Below are 23,100 nucleotides of genomic sequence, written 5' to 3'. Positions count from 1 at the left end.
TGGTGTCCTGTCCCACTTCATCTATTCCTTAGTTCTCTGGCCCCACAGTTCAGGTTGCTGCCATGCTGTTATGGAGCTGACTTCTGTCCTTTGGGTCTCTGTGGCATGGAGGCGTGGATGGAGTTCAGTTTTCTTTCCTGCCCTTTCCCCAGTTCTTCCAATCTCTTTGCTGCGGCGATCTCATCCTGTCACTGTCCAGGAACAACTTCACCACCTGGGGTTGGTTTTTGCCAAGACCCTGTGTCAGGTCTTTGGGTTGGCTGGTGCAGCCTCATTGCAGTTACATGATGGAGAAGCTCAGGGCAGAGATGGGTTTGTGGGTTTTTTAATCTTTTGGGGTCTGGGTATACTAGACCAATGGTATCAAACTGAAATACAAATGAGAACCACTAAACTGCCCATCAGGCTCCCTGCCATTCGTTCTATTTTGTCTTGGACTCCATCTGGAGTGGGACAATTAGCTAGCATATACATAGGATAACACATCTATTTTTATAAAAACAAATATTTCCTCATTGCATCCCCACAACTCTGGGAGATAAGGGCTATTAGCATGCGTTTTACAGATGAGGAAACAGGTGAAGTGGGTAAAGCTGGGCTTGAAAACAGGTCTTCCTGACTCCTGAAGACTGGATTCCAGTCCTTTGGTATCAGAGGGCCACACTAACCAACAAATGGTTGGATGCCTGAGTTAACAGTTATATTTCTTTTCTTTTAATTTTTCAAGGTAATGGGGTTAAGTGACTTGCCCAAGGCCAGCTATATAATTATTAAGTGTCTGAGGCCAGATTTGAACTCAGGTCCTCCTGACTCCAGGGCCAGCGCTCTATCCATTGCACCACCTAGCTGCCCCACAGTTATATTTCTTGTGGCAAGGGGGCAGCTATCCTCACTTACCTTTACCAGAATCGTTCCATCCCAGGGTCTGATTGATAAGAAACAGAATTATTGGAGATGGTCTGGACAACTCACTATAACCTAGCCTCTTGATGGACTAATTGTCAGTATAGTCTTTCCTCTCAAACTCATCAGCAGGATACAACTGGCAACAGCTTTAACACTAGGCCAATGTCAACTTGCCATTCACCAGACTGGACTGCTCTGCTGTTGGTACGCTCCCTAGATCTGGAATCTCTGCTTTCCAAGGCCTGTCAGGGGTGAATCCCTTCCAGTCTCTACCCTTCACAAAGAAAAGAGAACTCTTACTGGGGCTCCTATTGTTCTCTGGCATTGGTCCCATCTCTGGATGCCTCATCTTCGCCACTCTGGAACTGGGAATCTGAATCCAACTCCCTTTCGATTGGCTGAGGGCAATGGAAGCCAGCGGCCGTTCCTTCAGAAAGGCGCATGCCTATCTCTCAGAACTCACTGACCCATGTCCAACTGCTGCTCTCACGGAACCCTCCTCCCACTTTAGCTTTCAAAGTTCCTATCTGATGGAGAGTCTATGATTGGGAAGGACAAGGTGAAGCACAGCCCTCCAGTCTCAAAAATTGGACTGTATTTCTTTGTCTGTCACACCCTTGTCTTATACTTAGATGGACTCATTTTTCCACCTTTGATTCACTCCATGAGCACTAATTAACAATTCATTTTTCTAAAGTTTGCAAAGAGGTAGGGAAATAGCCTGGAGAACGAAGGGGCCTCTCTTCAAGGGGGCTTATTCTTTAAGGCTTTACAGACAGACTTTCAGAGGTGCAGATTGTAGCTCAAGAGCAAAGGAATAGGCTGCCTTGGGACATGTTCCAACACATGCTAGTTAGTTGTCTGGTTTAACTGAAGAAAGATCTTGATGTTGCCTAAAACAGGTCAAGGGGGTCTCCAAGGTGCTTTCCCAGACAAAAAAAGGCTCATTGTCCTTGACCTTTGGGGAACAAAACAGCACTAGTCACATCTGGCTGTAGATGCTCTGAAACTTTTTATTTTATTTTTTAAAAAAGACAACAATAATTTATATCATTAAACAAACCAGAAAGCTTATTGAACTTCTTTCCAAAGCCCAATGCTGAGTACAGGGATAAGCCAGGAAAGACGGTCCATGGCTTCACACAACTCCTTCACCTGGCTCTGTGGGATACTACAGAACCCATCATTCAGTGAGGTTGCCCCCAAGCCTCTGCCTGAGGAGGAAATTCCAGTCATCTCTTTGGAAAGGTGATAACAAGGACCAGGGAGCCACCTCTTCTCCTCCATTCTCCTTTCTGGTCTAGTCTTCTCCTAAGCTTAGGAGCAAACTGTTTCCACAATGTAAAGATTCATCTGGGCCCTGGCATCTCTGATACTCCAGGAGCAGCACTCCTTGCACAGGGACTGGGAGTCTCTCTCTCTTTTTTTAATTAACAAAAGGTAACAGACACAACGAAAACCTTAAAAATATAGAAATAATCTAACGAACGTGGCCACCTCAAAAATCACACAAGCACGAGTGGAAAACCCCTCTTAATTCCAGTTTTGGTTCTGGCTTCCCCAGGCTCCTGATCATTTCCCCGATGCTGATCCTTTACTAGGTTTGTTTTTGATTTTTTTTTAAAAAATATAATTTTTTTAAATGTTCCATAAAAATACTATTGTTCCTAGTCAAACACAGATATTGCAATATGAAGAGTAACTGCTTTTTTCCTCGCTCTATAAAATGTGAAAAGGTTATCACACTGGTTAATATAGAAAAATGCCAGAATCTCTAAGTATCACAAAAGCTGGTACCAAATGAGCAAGGTGGAAACTTTACTGAATGTCAGATGTCAGGATGGGGCTTAGGAAAACATTTCCTCCCGTTTGGGTCTTCAGCTAAGTTTCTCTTTCAGTTCCTTTCACCTCTCCATTCCCCTCAAGTCTAACCTGTCTGGATCAGCAATAATACGGAGAGTAAGGGTTCTCCGTGTATTCTTTAGAATCATGAAAGCCAAACCATTGTTTAGGAAAAAAAAAAAAAAGACAACTCAATGCTCTGATTTTCCAAAGTTGAACCTTCTTCCCTCTACTCAGCTGCCCTCTAGGATAATCTGGGTCTCCAAACACCAAACAAATCAACTTTACTTTGCCCAGAAGAGGTGAAAGTCCTCACTCGGACTGAACCTTTGAACTGGTAAAAGGTACATCAATTTCTTCCTATCCTTGGGAGGGCACTGAGGATTGGCCCCTGGGGTTGGCCTGCTCTCCTTGTGCAAAGAAGAAAGATTCCACCTTATTAAAAAAGGTGCAATTCAAATAAAGGTGACAGGAAGGCCTAACTGCTAGGGAATGCTGAAGAATGAGCAAGCCTCTTGTCCCTCCATGTGGAAACAGTGACTTTTGGCCACAGATCTGGGTTTGGGCCCAGTCAGGGATGCCTTCAGTTCTCAGAAAGGGACAGTGCCAGGGCAGCCTGAAATGCAGCTTCTTCATCGATGTTGTAGTCCTGGAAGAAAAAAAGTAGGATAGACAACTGACACAAATATCTGCGATACAGAGAATCATCCCCCAAAGGTAGGAAATGAAAACTATCAGTAATCATAAAGAAAAACACCCCGAGGCAGTTAGGTGGTGCAGTAGATAGAGCACTGGCCCTGGAGTCAGGAGGACTTGAGTTCAAATCCAATCTCAGACACTTAATAATTGCCTAGCTGTGTGACCTTGGGCAAGTCACTTAACCCCATTGCCTTAAATAAATAAAAATTAAAAAAAAATACACCCTAAATCCCTGATAAGAGAAATGCAGATCCAGACACCTGGAAGGCTCTCCTACACACCCAGCAAAGCAGTAAAGGTAGGTGAAACAGAGTTGCAGAGGGGTGTGGAAAACCAGGCACACTCATATACTCTTGGGTGGAGCTGTGAGTTGCTCTGGAAAGTAATTCATAATCCTTCAAAGTCTCCTGCATACCGAAATGTTTGCAGTAACAATGAGAATAAATCAGGTGCCTAGCAAATGGGAGAAAGTTGAGTTAATTCTGGTAAATCAATCTACTGGAATATCACTATTTATGTAAGAATGAATATGAGAAATGCAGACAGATGTAGAGACCTGAAGAACCAAGAGAACTCTATGGACCCAAGGACCAGCTAAGTGGGCACCCATCTATGTATGGGTGTAGATAAGGCAACAAGGAGACAAGTGAACTCAGGAGAAATGCAACCATGGATGTGGAATCCAGAGGTCTGAGGATCACAGGTGATGAGTGGGTCTGGGGAAAACAGGTACAGCTGTGCACTGTCAAGGCCAAGACACCAATGGGTGTTTAGGGAAGGAGGGTGGGGAGAGGAGCCAGCTCAATGCCATGGAGGCCTCTCCCCTTGGGTCCCTGCTCTCTAAGGAATCACCCCCACCCCACCCCTACTCACAGCAGAATCCATGATCTGGAGCAGCTCTTCTAACTCCTACCTAAATACCACAGCTGGTCCTTGGTATCTTGAGCTGCTGCCCAAACAGATCTCATTTGACGGGAGGAGTATAAAATGACCCTGGCCAGGGCCACACAGCCAGCTCTTTGGTACCCCCACTGTGGGTCCAAGGCCCTATTCAGTGTGCCCCTCCCTCTGCACCCCACTTTTCCTCTCCTAAGCTGTGGCAAACCTTCACTGAGAAGGGTTCTCAACATGTCTCTAATTGGGGGGACTTTGAAATCTGTCTGGGAAACCTGACTCACACTCTGATCTCCTAAAGAACAGCCTGGGGGCCCTGCAAGGGCTCCCCTTTCAACATGCCCTGGCTGGTGAGAATGTCTTGGGGGGGGTGGGGAGGTGAGGAGTTCAGGAGACGGCAGGAACTTGACTCAGATCTTGAGAGGGCCCGGCTGCCCCCCACACCATGAAGGGTTGCCCGGCCTTTCACGGTGCCTTACTGCCCCCTAGTGGCCACAGCCCACGGAGCCGGTCAGGACGGGCTCCTCAGAGCTGCCAGGGTGGCAATCAGTTGCCCTCTCACTAGAGGGTTTGGAGGCCCTTCTCCCGATTCTGATTCTGATCCATGGTGAAGCTATGCTTTGGGTAGCACAATCCCTTCCTGTCAGTTTTCGTGGCAAAGAGAAAGGAAGTGCTGGGGTCTGGGTCATCTGGGTCGAGCACCCACAGACAGGTCCAGCCCATCTTCCACACAAGGGCCCCTGACAAAAAGGCCCAGGATACACTGGGAACAGGGAGGAGGGAAGTCAAGGGACATGTGTAGATTCCTAGTAGAGCTCAACAAAGCAGTTATTTTAAAGGGCAAATGGAACGTCCAAGAGGATGAGAGTCTAAGAAAAGAGATGGGGGGGAGGACGGACCAGAGGATGTGCTGAAGTCAGACTCCATTTAATGTCTTTTACCCCAACTCCTAAGTGAAAGCCAGAGCTTAGGAGAGGACATGGACACAGACAGGGTGGGGGCACAGATTTTGAGGTACTCCTCTGGCCCCAGAAGTCTTCTCTTGATTGCCCCAATCCAGAAGTGAGGAGCAGGAGGCAATATTACACCCAGGCCACAGAGGACAAGAGGATGGTACAGGGAGAGCCCAGGTCCTGCTGCCCAAATGGGCCCCTTTTCCAGTTTGTGGAAGAGTCAATTCTAGTTGTGACCCAGTAGTCAAAGTGCCCTGGCTGCTTTGCTCAATGCCCACCATCCAGACATTTTCCTTCTAACCCAAGGGAGGGAGCTGGGTACTCTTCCCCCCCCCCCCCACTATCTGACTCCTGCCCTTCTTGGCTTCCCCCTCCAGACTCTGCTAACATTGCTTTTTCTTTCTCTCTCTTTTTTTTTTTTTTGGTTTTTGCAAGGCAATGGGGTTAAGTGATTTGCCCAAGGTCACACAGACAGGTCATTATTAAGTGTCTGAGGTTGGATTTGAACTCAGGTCCTCCTGACTCCAGGGCTGGTGCTCTATCCACTGCGCCACCTAGACGCCCCGCTCTGTTAACATTTCTAACTGGCCATGGCTGTCTTTCTCTGCTCACTTGCTGCCTCTCCTCTTACTGTCTAAGGCCTGTCTTCAGCCTCTTTCCAGTGCTGGCCCACAGTTCACTGACTGACCAAAGAACCAAAGCTATGGCTGCTCTTGGTCATGAGCCCCTCCGCTCCCACCAAGGACACTCACCACGAAGGTGTCATAGGAGAACTTGTGTCGATGAAGGAGGTGCTGCAGGAAGTTGGCGCTCTTGTAGCTGGGGTCACCCCATGGCATGGCTGAACAGATTGGGCAGACCTGACAACAATAAAGCTGAGTGAGAAGCAGGCCCCGCATTCCTCTGTCCTCAGAGAAGCTTCCAGTAAAGTCCACGCCTGATCACACTCTCCACTCTGACACTGTCTCCCCTACATCTAGATAAGCCAACCTAGCATTCAGTATGCTCCAGGGCAGTGCCAGAACATGAACCCAGGCTGGGCACCTGGGTGAATGGACTCCCAGAGGATCCTTCCTGGATGATGAGCTCCTCTCCATATCTGTCTGGGGGAAGGTGGTCCTTCCCTTCCAAACATCTGGAAAGCTAACTGAGGGAGAGATGACAGGCCTCACAGCTTCCTTGCCCACCCAGAGCTCCCAGACTCCAGTCACAGTTATGGGGACTTTGTCTCCTGAATCTGGTATAAAGTCAATCTGAGGGAGAAGATTTGAGCTTGAATCCCTGCTCCTGAATTCCAAGAGCTTTGGGACCTGGCCCCTCCATTATGCTCTTAATAGTTAGACAGGAATATAGGAATTTGTGTTCCTGGATGTGGAGCAGGTTTGAATACAGGCAAGGTCAGAGGTAAGACCCTCTCACTATGTAGCCACTGAATGGGCTGACCACAGGAGCAGAACCTCCCAGAGCCCCCAGTCCCAACCACTTCCAAACTCCCAGTGCCCCTGTTGTTCTGACCATGGTCCAAAGTCTTTTTTATTTATTTATTTTATTTTATCTTATTTTTTTAGGTTTTTGCAAGGCAAATGGGGTTAAGTGGCTTGCCCAAGGCCACACAGCTAGGTAATTATTAAGTGCCTGAGACCGGATTTGAACCCAGGTACTCCTGACTCCAAGGCCGGTGCTTTATCCACTACGCCACCTAGCTGCCCCTGTCCAAAGTCTTTTAAACAATCTTCTCAAGTTTCTTAATTTACCCATTTCCCACAACCTGTTTCTATATCCTTGGACCACCTCGTTTATACAATGAGATGGTCACCACACTGACCTTGCCTGCACTCATCTATGCTCCACTTCCAGGATCACAAACTTCTGAATTCCAATACCTAACAATATGATAATAAAATGCTACATAATATATGGCAATATAATGGAAAGATATAATTTCATCTTTCCTTCTGCCTTGCAACCCTGAAACTTATTCCATTTAAAAGAAGTTTTGATGTATCTTATTTTCATCCCATCAGCAGGTTCTCTCATAACAAATTAAAACCAATAGTGCCCTCATCACAAAGGAAAGGCAACATTATGCAACTGTAGGCCCCCCCCCAAAAAAACCCAACCTAACAGAAATCTAGTTTCTTTCCCTCTCACCCCCACTTTCAGAGAAAAGGAAAAGAAAAATTCCTTGTAGCACATATGTATAATCAAACAAGACACTGTCTTATTCGGCATCCTAAATCCCTTAACTTCTGTCATGAGTGGCCCATGTCATCACTGGGAACCAAGTTTTCAAAATTATTTTTAGTGTTATTCTTGTATGGTCCTCCTCACAACCTCTAGTCCCCCCAGTCCTTGGTTCTTTCCCAGGCTGAGAACTCTGCATGGGCTCCATCATCTTTTCCCTATCTTGGGCTTTGGGGGAAGGAGTTTGATTCTACATTATGCTCGACACTCCAGCTCCTTGCCCCCTTTCCCTGTCAGTGATTTTGCCAGGTCACACCCCACCCTTGGATCACTTACTCCCTATCTCTGTTGTCTTTTCTCCTACTTGCAACCTGCTAAAAGAAGAAGAAAACCACAAAATCATGCTGACTGGAGCTCCAGCAGATTCATATCACACAACCTCAACCAGGCCTTCCCAGCAGCAATGTCACCTTTTACATTTCATCATCAAATCACTCTTCCACTCATCACCTTAGCTCTTCTAAGCCTTCTCATCCAACCTTAAACCTCCTACAGTCTCTCTGTCTGAGAACCTAGGCTCATATGTCCCCCATATGTAGAAAGCTCCCTCTTCTTTCTCTCCCATCACTCAGATGCTTCTACCACAACCTCCTCTTTCCCTTCCCATCTTACACGAGCAAGACAGTCCCTCTCCTTGCTAAGGCAAACCTCCCTTGGCACACAAGTGATCCCTGTCTTCTCTCTCCTGACATGACCACAGACCTCATGCAGGCCTTCTTCATCCCAGACTTGGATTATTGCCTCGAGCCTCTCCCCACTCCCCACTCTGGCCCTCCCTTCATTCAGCTGATCTTCTTTAAGCTTAGACTCCATCCGTTTTGAATCCCAGCAACTGGCCTATTGCCTTTCTAGGGCCACCTCAGTGGTCCTTGCACATCTCTACCCATCCTCTGGGCTCAGAAGATTCTCTTTTAGTTCCTGATTCCCACCTTCCTGCAGGCTGAGTTTAATTCTCACCAGAAGGTACAAGAGCCCAGATCCAGTCTATCTTGTCTCTCTCTGGTTTATACTCAGGTATCTGGATGTCTATCTCTCCATTAGACTGGGAGATTCTTGAGGGCAAGGACCGTTTCTGTCTCTCTGTATCCCAATGCTTGGCCTGGTGCTGGATGTGATGCTGACAGACTTGGGAGGGATGAGCTATGATCCTTCTCACTAGCATCTGCACCCCCTGGTCTGCAAACCACTCACCACGCGATTGGGGTCGTTGCGGTGATTCTCCATGCAGTGCTTCACCAGCTCCTGCTGGTCCAGATTGCGGGCTCCACAGTACGGACAGACAAAGGTGGATCTGTTTGGGATATTGCTGAGTGGGGTGGGGGAGGAGAAGAGGACAGAGTTAAGGGGCAGAGACAAGCTCATTTGGGAATTGAGGGGCAGGGCTGATATCAGTGCTCTTAGAATCAGAACTGGATGGTATTTCAGATGAAAGATCCAAAACATGCAGTGGCTTCTACCATGACTAATGGCTGTTCCAGATGACTGGTCAAAGCCTGTCCAACTGTCATACTACCTCGGCACAGGCCTTTGGTGCTGTTGTCTCCCCAGCTTCTCATCGTCTCAGAGATTACTGATGCCACATAGGTCCACTGATTCTAATCCTCTCCCTCCTCTGCCTTTTTCCCTGGGGTCCCCCACTCTTTCAGAGAAATGAATCCCCAAAGCCTTCTACTTGCAAAACCACTAATGATGCTCACACTTCCAGCCCTAAGATAACTAAGCAGAACCTAGGATTGTCTGTCTGTTAGTCAGGGAGCTGAGCAAAAGGGGGAATTGTCTCTCTGAAACCAAAGCCTCTGCCACATTAGAATCGGTCTGGATCTGAGGGGCCTCCTGCTCTGGGAAAGCATCTCCCAAGAGCAGATCCCCCAGCAACCTCTGACCTACCAGATCTGATTGCCTTGCTCTTCCCCTCCTAGCATCCAGATTAGCAACAATGACTCTGGCCCTCTTGACCTATCAGATCCTTACTTAAGGGCTTGGCAGGGACTGACCCATAGAAATAAGAGAAGGACTGCTCAAAGAACCCTTAGAAAGAAAATAGCAGGAAGGAGGTTGGGCCCAGCCCACATTCTAAGAAATCAAAATAGGGGAACTCCCACTAGCCCCAAACGGCTGCTCTGCGGGGGCTTAGTGACAAAACCCAAATGGGTTCTCTACTGTTCATTTAACAGTGGCATTTCCTGTGACAATGTGGCTGTGTCCCTTGCCCGCAAGCCCCATCGGTAGAGGGCTCAGAGTTAAGAATAATTCACATGACTATTGCACTTGAAGGTGTGAGAAGAACCCCAGGAGATGATGAAGACTAAATACCATTTTCTCATGTAAGGGCTCTGAGTCAAGATCACAATATAGACTAGACTGCTTCTGGAGAACAGGGGTCTATATTTTCTATTCTCAAGTCTTTTGGGGTTTTTAGGATCAAAATGTAATCCCTTTCACCTTCCCTTCCCCCAAGAACTGCTGGGATTCATGTCACCAGAGGAAAAGAAAAAGCCCAGCTGGGCCTGCTTACCTGGGGATGGGCTGGGATGTTGGCACAACTGGGACAAACTTGGGACAGTTGGCCATCTGCTCCTGGACCTTCATGCAGGAAGAGATGTGGGACCTCATCTTTGCCAGCGTCACCTACGAGAAAGCAAGCAAAGGACAGGATGAGGCAGTTTCCCAGGCTTGCCAGAGCAGGGGGCTTGGGGTGCTACATTCGCCAAAAGCCACCTACAAGGGTTGGAGTGCCCACCTCCCAGCCAGAACAAGATGAACTCAAAAGAAAGCTACAAACACAACAAAGCCTGCAGGAAGCTCAGTGCTGACCACAGTGGGTGACTCTGATGGCCACCTCTCAGGAAAGAGGGGATAAAGTCAGGAAAAGGTCAGGGAAGAGCAACTAAGAAGATCAAGGGGATGGGGAGAAACCCTAAAGCTTGGATCTCTTTAGTCTGGAGAGATGTGAGGGAGAAGCAAAGAACAACGAAGGTTTAAGAGAGGCCCAACAAACAACTCTTTGAAATGACACAGGCAATTTTAGAACAAAGAAATGGGATCCTGCCACATACATTCATTGAAGATTATAAACCCCAGAGGTTGTGTTTGTCCAAAATATAAAAAGGTTCAAGGTTAATTCTTGGGCAAAGCCAAAGTGGATTTATCAAAAAGGATTCTCAGGCATTCAGGATTCCTCCATTGATTAAATTCAACCCAAGTAAGCAAAATGAATTAAGTGCCCAGTTGGCAAGGACTGTGCTTGGCCCTGAGGAGCTGACATTTCTTTGGGGCAGATCTGGAGCTGACAGAGAGGACTGGCAATTGGGGGATGGGTGTAAGGAAGGAAGGCTTCCCTGTGGAGGGAGAGTCAAGGCAGAAGAAGCAAGGCATTCCAGGATCGGGGACAGCTTATACAAATACAGATAGATGAGTTACTGAAGTCTCCTGTAAGCAGAGAATGACTTGGGTCAGTCCTGCACCTGAAGAAGACTATTCTGACAGTGGTTTGGAAGACAGGAGAGGGAAGGATGAAGAAGCAGAGAGAACAATCAGGAACCAACTTCTTATTAAGAGAACTGACAACAATCAACTAACCAGATATGAAAGGGAAGAGAGGAAAAAGCTGGGAGACTAGGCACCAGGGTGACTGGGGCAGGGAAACTGTGGGGGTCAGGAACTGAGCTACCTAATATTTTTTAAGGTTAATATCATGGAAAGTGCTTCTTGAGGGGCCAGACATAACGGCAAAATCAAGAGAATCAATATGTTTTAACTGTCTCGGGTTGTCCCTTTCTGATCATCACTCTTCTGAACATCTGAGCTGCCAATGGGTCTAGCGGCTTGGCCCGAGACTCTCTGGGACTTTCTTCATCCCCCATGCAGTGGCTGTCCCTCCCAACCAGAAGGTTGGCCCTTACTGCTTGCTCCCAAGCTGTTGTATCCCTTCATTAGAAGGGGAGTTCCTTGAGAACAGAAGCTCCCAATGTTTGGCATAAGCAGGAGTTTAATCCATGCTTTTCCATTCCACTACGTACTGTTCCCTTTCAGCTCTAAGCTAAAACGATGGAGACCTGACTAAGGAATGTGAAATGTCCTCAGGCCTGAAGTCATGGGGATGAAGTCACAGGCTAGCTCCATCAGGTTAGCTGGAACTCCATGAGCTTCTCCCCCTAGTTCTCAGCTCTTCTGAAGTAAGTCCTGTCCCAGACTGGTTTCCTTGGCTAACCCAGTCAGGCAGTTCTCTAGCTCTAGGGAGCATGACAGGTTAGGGTTTGGGAGAGTCTGAAAAAGAGAAAGCCCACCCACTCATCATGAGATGAGGCAGAAGCATTCTCTTAAGCAGTGTGGGAGATCATTTAGTGCTCTTGAAAAGTGTAGCAAATAGGGACATGAGCATTCTGCCCAGAGAAGTTACCTTCTTGCTGCAGCCCCTGCATGGGGCCTTGTAGGATGACAGCTGCTTTTCCACATTGGAGGCTTTGTCCACTTTCTTTGGGTCAAAGGGCATTCTGCAGAGTGGGCAGAGCGGCGATGGCACCTGGAGACACGGCTGCAAACACTCCCCACAGAATCTACAAAGAAACACGACTTCTGAGCCCTTGTGGGAGACGGGAAAGATGCTTTAGAAAAAAGTGTCCCTGGGGCCTGAACAACCACCAGGAGGGCACTGTGGGGGCCTGGAAATGGTATCTTTGGGCTCCTGAGATCCTGCCCCAGGGGGTGACCACAGTGAGACACAAATGAGGCTGCCACATTCCTTTCATTCATCCTCTATTTCTGGAAAAGATGAATGATTTGTTCCTTGGGCAAACTACACAGTCTTAAGTTTTAACTATCAAACTTACTGGTAAACTTGGGGAAATAAATTAACCCCTCTAGGCCTCAATTGCTTTACCAGTAAAAGGGGTAGGACATTCCCTTAACTGCCTAAAATGTATACAAAGACTTGAGATCTCCAACTACCTAAAAATGCTTAGATCAGCAGTTCAGAGTCAGCAGCTTAGAATGTGAGACCCCTATGGATCCTGAGACCCCTTCAGAGTGTCCATAAGGACAAAACTATTTTAACAACAATATTAAGACATTATTTGCCTAGCAAAATAGTGTACAGTTTTCCAGCTCCTCAAGGATGTGAGGCTGGATTTTTTAATATTTCAACCAAAACACAACATTCTCACAGCAGATTAATAGAAATAGAGAAGAAAATCTAGATGTCTCCAATAAAATCTGAAATTAAAGATTTGAAAAAATATGTAAAATAATGCCATGTTAACATGTAATGAGTTAATTATTTTAAAACGAATTAATACATAGCTTAAAAGTATCCGTTTAAATTTCTAACTTGGTGAATTCTGATAAACAAAAGCTCTTTAGGGTCCTTAATATTTCATTGTGTAAAGAAATCTTAAAAGAGTTTGCTTAAGGGACATAAATAGGTGCTATTTAAATGTTAGTTATCATCATTAAAAACTCTCACATGATCCATCCCTTCTCAATAGATATTGTTATCTATTCTCCCTCCAGTGAGTAAATTCCATGAATTTTACAGTTTACAATTGGCCCCTTCCTTTTCTTTCAACTCTACAGTCTGGCTTCTGACCTCATCATTTGACTGAAATGGTTGTCTCCAGTTACCAGGGAGACCTTTCTAAATCACCAATCAAATGGTCTTTTCTCACTATTCATTCTTCCAGAGCTCTGAAGCCTCTGACAAAACTCCTCACTCTCTGCTCTCTCCTGGTTCCCTCCCCTCCTCCCTGTGGGTGTCCCCTAACACTTCCCTGGGCCCTCTTCTCTTCTTCCTCTGTACTATTTGGTGATCTCATCGTTAGCTCCCATGGCTTCAATAAACATCTCCATATGGAGGATTCTCAGGTCTATGTATCTGCCCTAACCAACTTTTCTCCTGACCTCCATCCAGCCTTCTACCTCCAATTGCTTGTTAGACATCTTGAACTGGAGTCCAGTTGATACATTATATTTTTTTCTTCTTTTAAACTTTTTTTTTACAAGGCAATGGGGTTAAGTGACTTGCCCAAGGCTACACAGCTAGGTAATTATTAAGTGTTTGAGACCAGATTTGAACTCAGTTCCTTCTGACTCCAGGGCTGATGCTCTATCCACTGTGCCACTTAGCTGTCCCATTATTTGTCTTTCTAACTTTCCTATTACCGTCCAAATCACCACCATCAGACTCACCATGGTGGTTGTCATCTTTGATGTCTCCATCTCTTTTCCCTCATATCCAAACAGTTGAAAAGCCTGTAGCTCCTGACTTCATGACATTTCTCACATCTGCCTTTCTCTCCTGACAGGCTTTCTTGCTTCACATCCAGACTGCCACCAAGAGCCAGCTGGGCTCCACCTGCCCAAGTCTCTCCCACTCCAGTCATTTTCCATTCAGCTGAAGTCTAATTCAATAGGCTCCATGGTTCCCTATTCCTACCAAGTTCTTGATTTGGCATTCAAAATCTCTGCTGCTCTTCCATTCTTCTGATGCCTTCATCCTCCTCTACCCTCCTTGCTGGTCCCAGCACACTGCCTGCCAGCTCCCACCTTGGCCTGCCTTCACTGTGTCTGGAGCATGCCCTCTTCTACTCCCTGACCATCCCTGGTTTCCTTCTTGTCTCAGCCAAGACCACCTTTCTACCAGAAGCCCTCCCTAGGGGATATCTACCTTGCACTCCACATTTCTTGGTTGGCTTTCCCATCAGACTGGGAGCCCCTTGAGGGTCAGCCCTGGCTTTTGCCTTTCTTAGTCTCCCATGACTTCAGTGTCAAAGGCAATGCTTAACACGGTCCACTCTGTCCTCCTGAACCCAGGGCAGGGGCTCTCTCCACTGTACCTCTGAGCTGCCCCTGTTAATAAGCTCTGGGAGGGTCCAAGCTCTGCTACCTCCCCAGTGGGAAGCTCGAAACTTGGCACGAACATCTTCCTAAGAAATGTCAAAGCACATCCCTTTTCATGAAGCAATACTGCTATGAGGTCTGTATCCCAAGAGATCATTAAAAAAGGGGGGAAAGACCCATGTGTACAAAAATACTTATAGCAGCTCTTTTTGTAGTGGCAAAGAATTGGAAAATGAGGGCATGCCCATCAACTGGGGAATGGCTGAACAAATTGTTAGATGAAGGTGATGGGGGTACTATTGAGTTGTAAGAAATCATGAGCAAGCAACTTTGGAAAAGCCTGAAAAGACTTGCATGAATTGATGCTGAGCAAATGGAGCAGAGCCAGGAAAATATTGTACACATCAACCCAACACTGTGTGATCATCAAGTCTGATGGAAGCAGCTCCTCTCAACAGGTCAGTGATCGAGGACAAGCCTGAAAGACTTGTGATGGAAAACACCATTCACATGAGAGAAAGAACTATGGAGTCTGAATGCAGAGTAAAGCAGACTATGTTTACTTTTTAAAACTTGTTACATATATATGTATTTTCACCACCCCCCTTTAGTTATTTCCAAACAGCATAGCCATTGTACAAAGGTGTCAGATGCACTGAATAAAGAGTCCAAGAAGGTTGGGGAGCCAGTGTTCTAGCCTCAGTCCCGATTCTAAAAGGTCAATGTTTTCCACAGAAGCAGTTCAGTGATGCAAGGAAGTCAGGACAACATGGCCTCTTCAGCTCCAAAACCAATTCTTTATGTGAAAGTTGTAGAAAGAATACTGAACTTGGGTGTCAGGAGAGAAAAGGGCTTAAATACCATCACTGATGACTACTGTAGGACCACAAGTAACCAAGTAAACCTTTCTAAGGTCAACCTAGATAAAGTATGGAAAGTATTTTACAAACCTTAAAATGCTTTATGAAAGAAAATATAAATGCTTTACAAATGTTTAATTATCATTATTAATTGTGTGGCCAAGGTCAAGTCACTTTTTGGTTTCTTCTTCAAAAAAGTAAGAGGACTGGATTAGATAAGGGAAAAACCCTAGCTAGCACAAGACCCTTCAGTTCTACCACCATGAGGGGTAAGGCACAAACTGGCCAGCCATCTAAGGCTTAGAATTCTAAGCCATTGTGAAAGCAGGTTAGAGGAAAACTAGAAAGATCTCTTTCCTCCTCTCCATCTCCCTTGCTTCTCCCCCCACAAATATTCATTCCCCTTGGGAAAAGATGGATGGCTAGACTAGCTTTTTCTTTTAACAATTCCCAAATCTAACCATGGGACTTTGGATGAGAGTGGATCCCATCCCTCCCCAAAGGAAGGCTCCCCCAGAGGGGAAGGGCTGCAGCCCCAGAGATTTCTAATCTGAAAAACAGAAACAAAGGAGATGGGAAGAATGCCTGCTTACGACACAAGATTGTCCTGCCTCAGAGCACCTCATTTTCTCAGTCCTCAATGTCTAAGTTCTGTGGACCCTGCAGGAAGGGGGCAGGATTAATGTGCACCCAGTGCCAGTCTAAACACAGGGTTAGTTAGAGAAAAGTGGGGCATGAGACTTGGGAGATGGCGATAATAGAAGATTCAGATCCAATAGTGTCTTTAATTAGTTGGTGGGTTGTCCTGCCTATTGAGGGCTGAGGGGAGGAAGTAGGGATATGAACCCTCTAAGACAGCCGGCTTCCTCTCTGGTCCACCCAGAAGGAAAAGCTGGCACCCAGACGGCAAACAAAGAAACAGCTGTAGTTCCAGGCTCCACTGGTTCTAAGCAGGCGCAGTGCTGGGCTGGGGGGGGGGGGGTGGGAGTCGGGTCATGTTTGCACTTGGCACCACCTCATTCACTCTTCTGAAGGGCACCCGCATGCTGTGAGCTGTCTGGGTCACCAAGATACAAAGGAGGGCTGAGGCCAGAGGTTTCTAAAAGCAGTCAGGTTCCTCCCCACTTTTCTCTCCTCCCTGCTTTTTCACACATACACCCCTCCAGCTGGTATTTACAATTACTTCCCACTCTACAGAAGTATGTTCATCACTCCGAGGAAAAGAAAAACTAATCAGAGGGAAGGAAGAGTTGTTATTTTCACAGGGCAGAGCTCGTGGGCTTGGGGGTGACACCATTTGTCACTTACTTCAGGAGGTGAGGTGAGGCACTGCAGGGCAGATGCCAGCTTGCTCACCCACGCACCCCCACCCCCACAGAGTGCCACAAAGAAGCCTCCTCCCCCTCCTGGGGCTAGGCCCAGGCCAGTCTGCTTTCCTGGGCCAAGCTGGTCAGGCCACACCAGGTACTGGCCGAGAACAAAACATAAGAGGAACCATCGCACGCTCCAAATAAAGAGGAATAGAGAGTAGCCAGCCCAGCTGCTAGCCAGCCAATGTCACTTATTTTAGAGGAAGAAGATTGTGCAACTCCTTAAAGGGGTCAAAGTCTGAACTTAACTCAGGCTTCTGTGAACCAGATGGGACAGATACTGGGATATGAATATGTTAATCAAAGGGCACGACCCTCTTATTTTGGAGGGGGAAGCGGAGTGGCCTTAGGACTTGGGAAGGGCTGGTAGAATGGTTGGTTGCTCCGTGACTAAGTCCTGCCTTGAAGCTCTGACTCAAACCCCGCTATCTCTCTCATCATCTACTGACAGTTCTCTCACTGTGTCACGATCCCCCGGGAGTCAGGCAGTAGAACAAAGCGTCCAGGCTAGGGGGGTGGTGTCTCCTGGCTCCCAATCCAGGTTGCAGACTCTGGTACCTTGATGCACTCAGATCCAAGAGCAAAGCTGGCCTATAATGTTGTAAATGCCCGCCAGAACCTGCCCCGGCATCCTGGGCTGCATTAATCATCTGAGTTGGGGTCAAGTTACAGCCTCTGCACAGAAGGGGGTCAAGGGGGGCCCAAGCCCTGGGCCGGAAGGATGCTCCCCCTTCTGGGGTGCTGCAGCAGGAGGCAGACAGCCTGGCAATGAAAAAGAGGAGGCTTCCCAATCAGGAGCCCCTCTCCCAGATACAGATAAAGTGAACTACTCAGATGCCAACATGGGGCCTAAGGGAGCAAAAGGGACAGGGACTTAGGAGCTGGGCACTGAAGAGCGAGGCAAAGACTGAGTTTCCTTCTTAGGAAATAGGACTGACAACAGTTGGACCACCTAACTCACAGAATTGCTATAAGAAGAGTTTTTCCAAACACTGTGTAGGACAGGGTTACCCCAGATGTCTTAGGGCAAGATGGCTCCTATTGGCTCTAGCTGTCAAGGAGGGGCAATTCTCGCTAGCCCCCAATTTCAGAGCTTTCTCCAACTAACCACACAGGGACCAACCAAAATGGGTCAAATATACCCCAGGGCCTTGGTTTCCCAAGAGTTCACTTTCCACAGCCCCAGATGACTCACCTTTGGAATCTGCCTGTGGGGTTCTTTACTGGGCAGAACCAAAGTGTTCCCATACCCCTATCCTGGAAATGAATGATCCTGCCCAGGACCTGGGGGCACCTCTCCTTCTGGCACCCTGCCCTTTCCTCAGTCTGGGGTCCTGCCATGAACACCAGCCAGGGAGACTAGACCTATTTCAGTTCATGCTTAATAGTAGACGGCCAGTTAAAGGATTCATTAAGTAATTATCAAATTCCAGGACTGTGCTAAGTAAAGTACTATAGATACAAGACAGCCCTGGTCCTTGAGATGCTTACAATCCAACTGGGCCCAAGAGCCTTGGCATGGTAGGGCTGGCATGGAAGATGCTTACAATCCAACTGGGCCTAAGAGCCTTGGCATGGTAGGGGCTGGCTTGGAAGAAGCCTGGCAGAAGAATGAGGAGGATGGGAGTGGGGGTGGAGATGCCCTCACAGAGACAAGAGAAAAGGAGCACCAAAGGGCAGTGACTTACACTGGGTTAGCCAACATGGAGACCTCTTCCTCCTCACCTCTGGGCTCTTATCCCTTCCACCCCCTATAGAATTTACCTACAGGTCTCCAAAAGTCTCCTCTTCAGGTGATAGCTAATAATATCCATAAGCATCTGTTTACTCCCCCTCTAATTTCCTTGGAGTCTCTGGAATATTTGCTGATGTCAGGAAGGCCAGATGCCAGCAAGTTTGTGAAAAAGCTGGATTCCTGCAAGTCCTTTGTAAACATGTGTGTTTTTACTGAATGTCCTCATAGTGCTACTTTTACAAATAATTTAGACTGGGGATATTTGATGCTGGAATAATGTGATTTCAGACAAGGAAAAAAGGCTATAAAATGTGGAAGTAAGGGAGAAGGGAGTGATTCTCTTTGCCCAAGGCAAAAAATCCCCTACTGACTCCCTAAAATTGACTGTTCCAGGCACCAAATCCAAACAGGATCCTCTCCCCCAAATGAATGGCGTTAATCTGAGGGTTAGAAATTGGATATGAGGCTTCAGGCACTCATAAGTCAGTGGTGCAAATCTCCTGCAAGTATGAGACCCAGATCCCCTGGCTGCGCAGATGAGACCATGTGAGATTGTCAACTGTGGGCCTCTGTGTCCACAAGCTGCTAGTGGGCATGTCTGAAAGAGGAAACTGTGGACTTGGTTAACCAGAGCCTAAAGCTTTAGCTAGTCTAACTGGTGGCTGTTGTTCAGTGGGTTCCAATTCTTTGTGAACCCACAGACATCATGGTTTGTGGGTTTTCTCGGTAAAGCTACTGGAGCGGTCTGCCATTTCCTTCTCCAGTGGATTAAACAAAAAGAGGTTAAGCAACATGGCCAGGGGGACACGACTGCTAGGTGTCTGAGGCCCCATCTGAACTCCGGTCTTCCTGCAAGCTCAGGTCTCTCACCACTGAGCTCCCCAAATGGGTGCCAGAGATAAGAAGAAAGAAATATCTTTAGATAGTGAGACCTAAGTGTGGTCAACTGGAACCTTTCCCTCACAAAAGACAAAAAAAGATCTGTTTTATTGGAGATGGCTCAAAGCCAGGGGAATGGATGGGAATAAAGCAGACAAAATAGCAAGCAAGAGGAGGAGATGGGCAGAGTAGGACTTGGTGTGTGTTTAAGGAACCTGTGGGAGAGAGCCCAACGGTGCTTAATAGCAGGAGCAGCTCCCTAGAAGAAAAAATCTGAGAAGTTTCAGGGCCGAGCTAGAGATGCCACACCAAGGCTGCACTGGAGATGCCACACCACGGCTGCACTGGAGATGCCACACCACGGCTGCACTAGAGATGCCACACCAAGGCTGCACTGGAGATGCCACACCAGGGCTGCACTAGAGATGCCACACCAGGGCTGCACTGGAGATGCCACACCACGGCTGCACTGGAGATGCCACACCACGGCTGCACTAGAGATGCCACACCAGGGCTGCACTGGAGATGCCACACCACGGCTGCACTAGAGATGCCACACAACGGCTGCACTAACACCACGGCTGCACTAGACATGCCACACCAGGGCTGCACCGGCACCACGGCTGCACTAGAGATGCCACACCGGAGCTGCACTGGCACCAGGGCTGCACTAGAGATGCCATACCAGGGCTGCACTGGCACCAGGGCTGCACCGGCACCAGGGCTGCACTAACACCAGGGCCGCACCGGCACCAGGGCTGCACTAGAGATGCCACACCGGGGCTGCACTGGCACCAGGGCTGCACTGGCACCAGGGCTGCACTAGAGATGCCACACCAGGGCTGCACTAACACCAGGGCTGCACCGGCACCAGGGCTGCACTGGCACCACGGCTGCACTAGAGATGCCACACCAGGGCTGCACTGGCACCAGGGCTGCACCGGCACCACGGCTGCACTAGAGATGCCACACCAGGGCTGCACCGGCACCACGGCTGCACTAGAGATGCCACACCGGGGCTGCACTGGCACCAGGGCTGCACTGGCACCAGGGCTGCACTAGAGATGCCACACCAGGGCTGCACTAACACCAGGGCTGCACCGGCACCAGGGCTGCACTGGCACCACGGCTGCACTAGAGATGCCACACCAGGGCTGCACTGGCACCAGGGCTGCACCGGCACCACGGCTGCACTAGAGATGCCACACCAGGGCTGCACCGGCACCAGGGCTGCACCGGCACCACGGCTGCACTAGAGATGCCACACCGGGGCTGCACTGGCACCAGGGCTGCACTGGCACCAGGGCTGCACTAGAGATGCCACACCAGGGCTGCACTAACACCAGGGCTGCACCGGCACCAGGGCTGCACTGGCACCACGGCTGCACTAGAGATGCCACACCAGGGCTGCACTGGCACCAGGGCTGCACCGGCACCACGGCTGCACTAGAGATGCCACACCAGGGCTGCACCGGCACCAGGGCTGCACCGGCACCACGGCTGCACTAGAGATGCCACACCGGGGCTGCACTGGCACCAGGGCTGCACTAGAGATGCCACACCAGGGCTGCACTAACACCAGGGCTGCACCGGCACCAGGGCTGCACTGGCACCACGGCTGCACTAGAGATGCCACACCAGGGCTGCACTGGCACCAGGGCTGCACCGGCACCACGGCTGCACTAGAGATGCCACACCAGGGCTGCACCGGCACCAGGGCTGCACCGGCACCACGGCTGCACTAGAGATGCCACACCGGGGCTGCACTGGCACCAGGGCTGCACTGGCACCAGGGCTGCACTAGAGATGCCACACCAGGGCTGCACTAACACCAGGGCTGCACCGGCACCAGGGCTGCACTGGCACCACGGCTGCACTAGAGATGCCACACCAGGGCTGCACTGGCACCAGGGCTGCACCGGCACCACGGCTGCACTAGAGATGCCACACCAGGGCTGCACCGGCACCAGGGCTGCACCGGCACCACGGCTGCACTAGAGATGCCACACCGGGGCTGCACTGGCACCAGGGCTGCACTGGCACCAGGGCTGCACTAGAGATGCCACACCAGGGCTGCACTAACACCAGGGCTGCACCGGCACCAGGGCTGCACTGGCACCAGGGCTGCACTAGAGATGCCACACCAGGGCTGCACTGGCACCAGGGCTGCACCGGCACCACGGCTGCACTAGAGATGCCACACCAGGGCTGCACCGGCACCAGGGCTGCACCGGCACCACGGCTGCACTAGAGATGCCACACCGGGGCTGCACTGGCACCAGGGCTGCACTGGCACCAGGGCTGCACTAGAGATGCCACACCAGGGCTGCACTAACACCAGGGCTGCACCGGCACCAGGGCTGCACTGGCACCACGGCTGCACTAGAGATGCCACACCAGGGCTGCACTGGCACCAGGGCTGCACCGGCACCACGGCTGCACTAGAGATGCCACACCAGGGCTGCACCGGCACCAGGGCTGCACCGGCACCACGGCTGCACTAGAGATGCCACACCGGGGCTGCACTGGCACCAGGGCTGCACTGGCACCAGGGCTGCACTAGAGATGCCACACCAGGGCTGCACTAACACCAGGGCTGCACCGGCACCAGGGCTGCACTGGCACCACGGCTGCACTAGAGATGCCACACCAGGGCTGCACTGGCACCAGGGCTGCACCGGCACCACGGCTGCACTAGAGATGCCACATCAAGGCTGCACCGGCACCAGGGCTGCACTAGAGATGCCACACCGGGGCTGCACTGGCACCAGGGCTGCACCGGCACCACGGCTGCACTAGAGATGCCACACCGGGGCTGCACTGGCACCAGGGCTGCACCGGCACCACGGCTGCACTAGAGATGCCACATCAAGGCTGCACCGGCACCAGGGCTGCACTAGAGATGCCACACCGGGGCTGCACCGGCACCAGGGCTGCACCTCTGCTCCGGAAGACTGAATGGAAGGCGGCGGCGGCCCGGCGGCCTCTCCGGGCGCTCTGGCCCGCGCGGGGCGGAGGTGCCGGGGCCTCGGAGGCGCTAACCGTGGGGCCCCGAGCTCCAGCCGAGTCCCCCGGGGCCACACGGAGAACTCTACTCAGGTAGCTTCTGGGGCCGCCCGGACGCCCCCCGGCCCCTCTCTCGCAGGGGCAGCGCCCCCCCCCCTCCTCCGGGGCAGCGCCCCCCCCTCCTCCGGGGCAGCGCCCCCTCCCTGGCCGGGGCAGCGCCCCCTCCTCCTCCGGGGCAGCGCCCCCCCCCCCTCCCTGGCCGGGGCAGCGCCCCCCCCTCCTCCGGGGCAGCGCCCCCTCCTCCCCCGGGGCAGCGCCCCCCCCTCCCCTGGGGCAGCGCCCCCTCCTCCTCCGGGGCAGCGCCCCCCCCCCGGCCGGGGCAGCGCCCCCTCCCCCGGGGGCTGGGGGCCGCGCGCTTCCCGCCCCTCGTCCAGGGAGCTGCGGGACACTGAGGCAGAGGAGGGCGCCGGGCCAAGGTCACGGCCCCCCCGGGCCCGGGCGACCCCCGCCGCCGCCTCCTCCGCCCCCCGCCCGCTTCACGGAAGGGGAAACCGAGGCCGCGCCGCGCCGCCCGGGCCTCACGTGTGTCCGCAGCTGCCGATGGCCACGGGCCGGTGGTAGACCTCCAGGCAGATGGGGCAGCTGTACTGGGCCTCCAGGCCGCTCTCGCCGCCGGCGCCGGGCCCGGCCGGGGGCTGCGGGGCGCTGGCGGGGGCCCCGGCCGCCGGGTGCTGCCGCTGCTGCGCCGAGGCCACCAGGCTGCGGAACATCGCCATGGCGGCGCCCGGCCCGGGCCTGCCCGCCGGCCCCCGCAAGCTGGCCCCGCAGGCTCCCGGGGCGGGACGCGGGCGCGGGCGCGGGCTCCGTCCGGGTCCCGG

At 50.7% G+C, this 23,100-nt stretch overlaps 1 protein-coding gene across 1 annotated transcript; it reads right to left on the bottom strand.

Annotated features, from left to right (window-relative positions):
- Nucleotides 1–2,919: 2,919 nt before the first annotated feature.
- On the bottom strand, nucleotides 2,920–23,016 carry RNF166 (ring finger protein 166). The gene is made up of 6 exons (XM_074201272.1): nucleotides 22,805–23,016; nucleotides 11,938–12,094; nucleotides 10,054–10,166; nucleotides 8,730–8,844; nucleotides 6,047–6,154; nucleotides 2,920–3,397 (listed from the first exon to the last, which is right to left on the bottom strand). Exons 1-6 carry the CDS (start codon nucleotides 22,996–22,998, stop codon nucleotides 3,332–3,334), a joined length of 753 nt encoding a protein of 250 aa, XP_074057373.1. The 5' UTR covers nucleotides 22,999–23,016; the 3' UTR covers nucleotides 2,920–3,331.
- Nucleotides 23,017–23,100: the final 84 nt, after the last annotated feature.

The sequence above is a fragment of the Macrotis lagotis genome, chromosome 1 (genome assembly GCF_037893015.1).
Source record: "Macrotis lagotis isolate mMagLag1 chromosome 1, bilby.v1.9.chrom.fasta, whole genome shotgun sequence".
In the NCBI taxonomy this organism is placed as follows: domain Eukaryota; kingdom Metazoa; phylum Chordata; class Mammalia; order Peramelemorphia; family Peramelidae; genus Macrotis; species Macrotis lagotis.
The sequence above is the reverse complement of the archived record's forward strand: the minus strand, read 5'-3'. Positions and strand labels throughout refer to the sequence as shown.

Excerpts from the sequence above, each read along its gene's own strand:
- RNF166 (XM_074201272.1), bottom strand. The coding sequence starts at position 22,998 with ATGGCGATGTTCCGCAGCCTGGTGGCCTCGGCGCAGCAGCGGCAGCAC. Across the intron at positions 12,095-22,804 it reads ATCGGCAGCTGCGGACACAC|ATTCTGTGGGGAGTGTTTGC; the intron begins GTGAGGCCCGGG and ends GTTTCTTTGTAG. Across the intron at positions 8,845-10,053 it reads ACATCCCAGCCCATCCCCAG|CAATATCCCAAACAGATCCA; the intron begins GTAAGCAGGCCC and ends CACCCCACTCAG.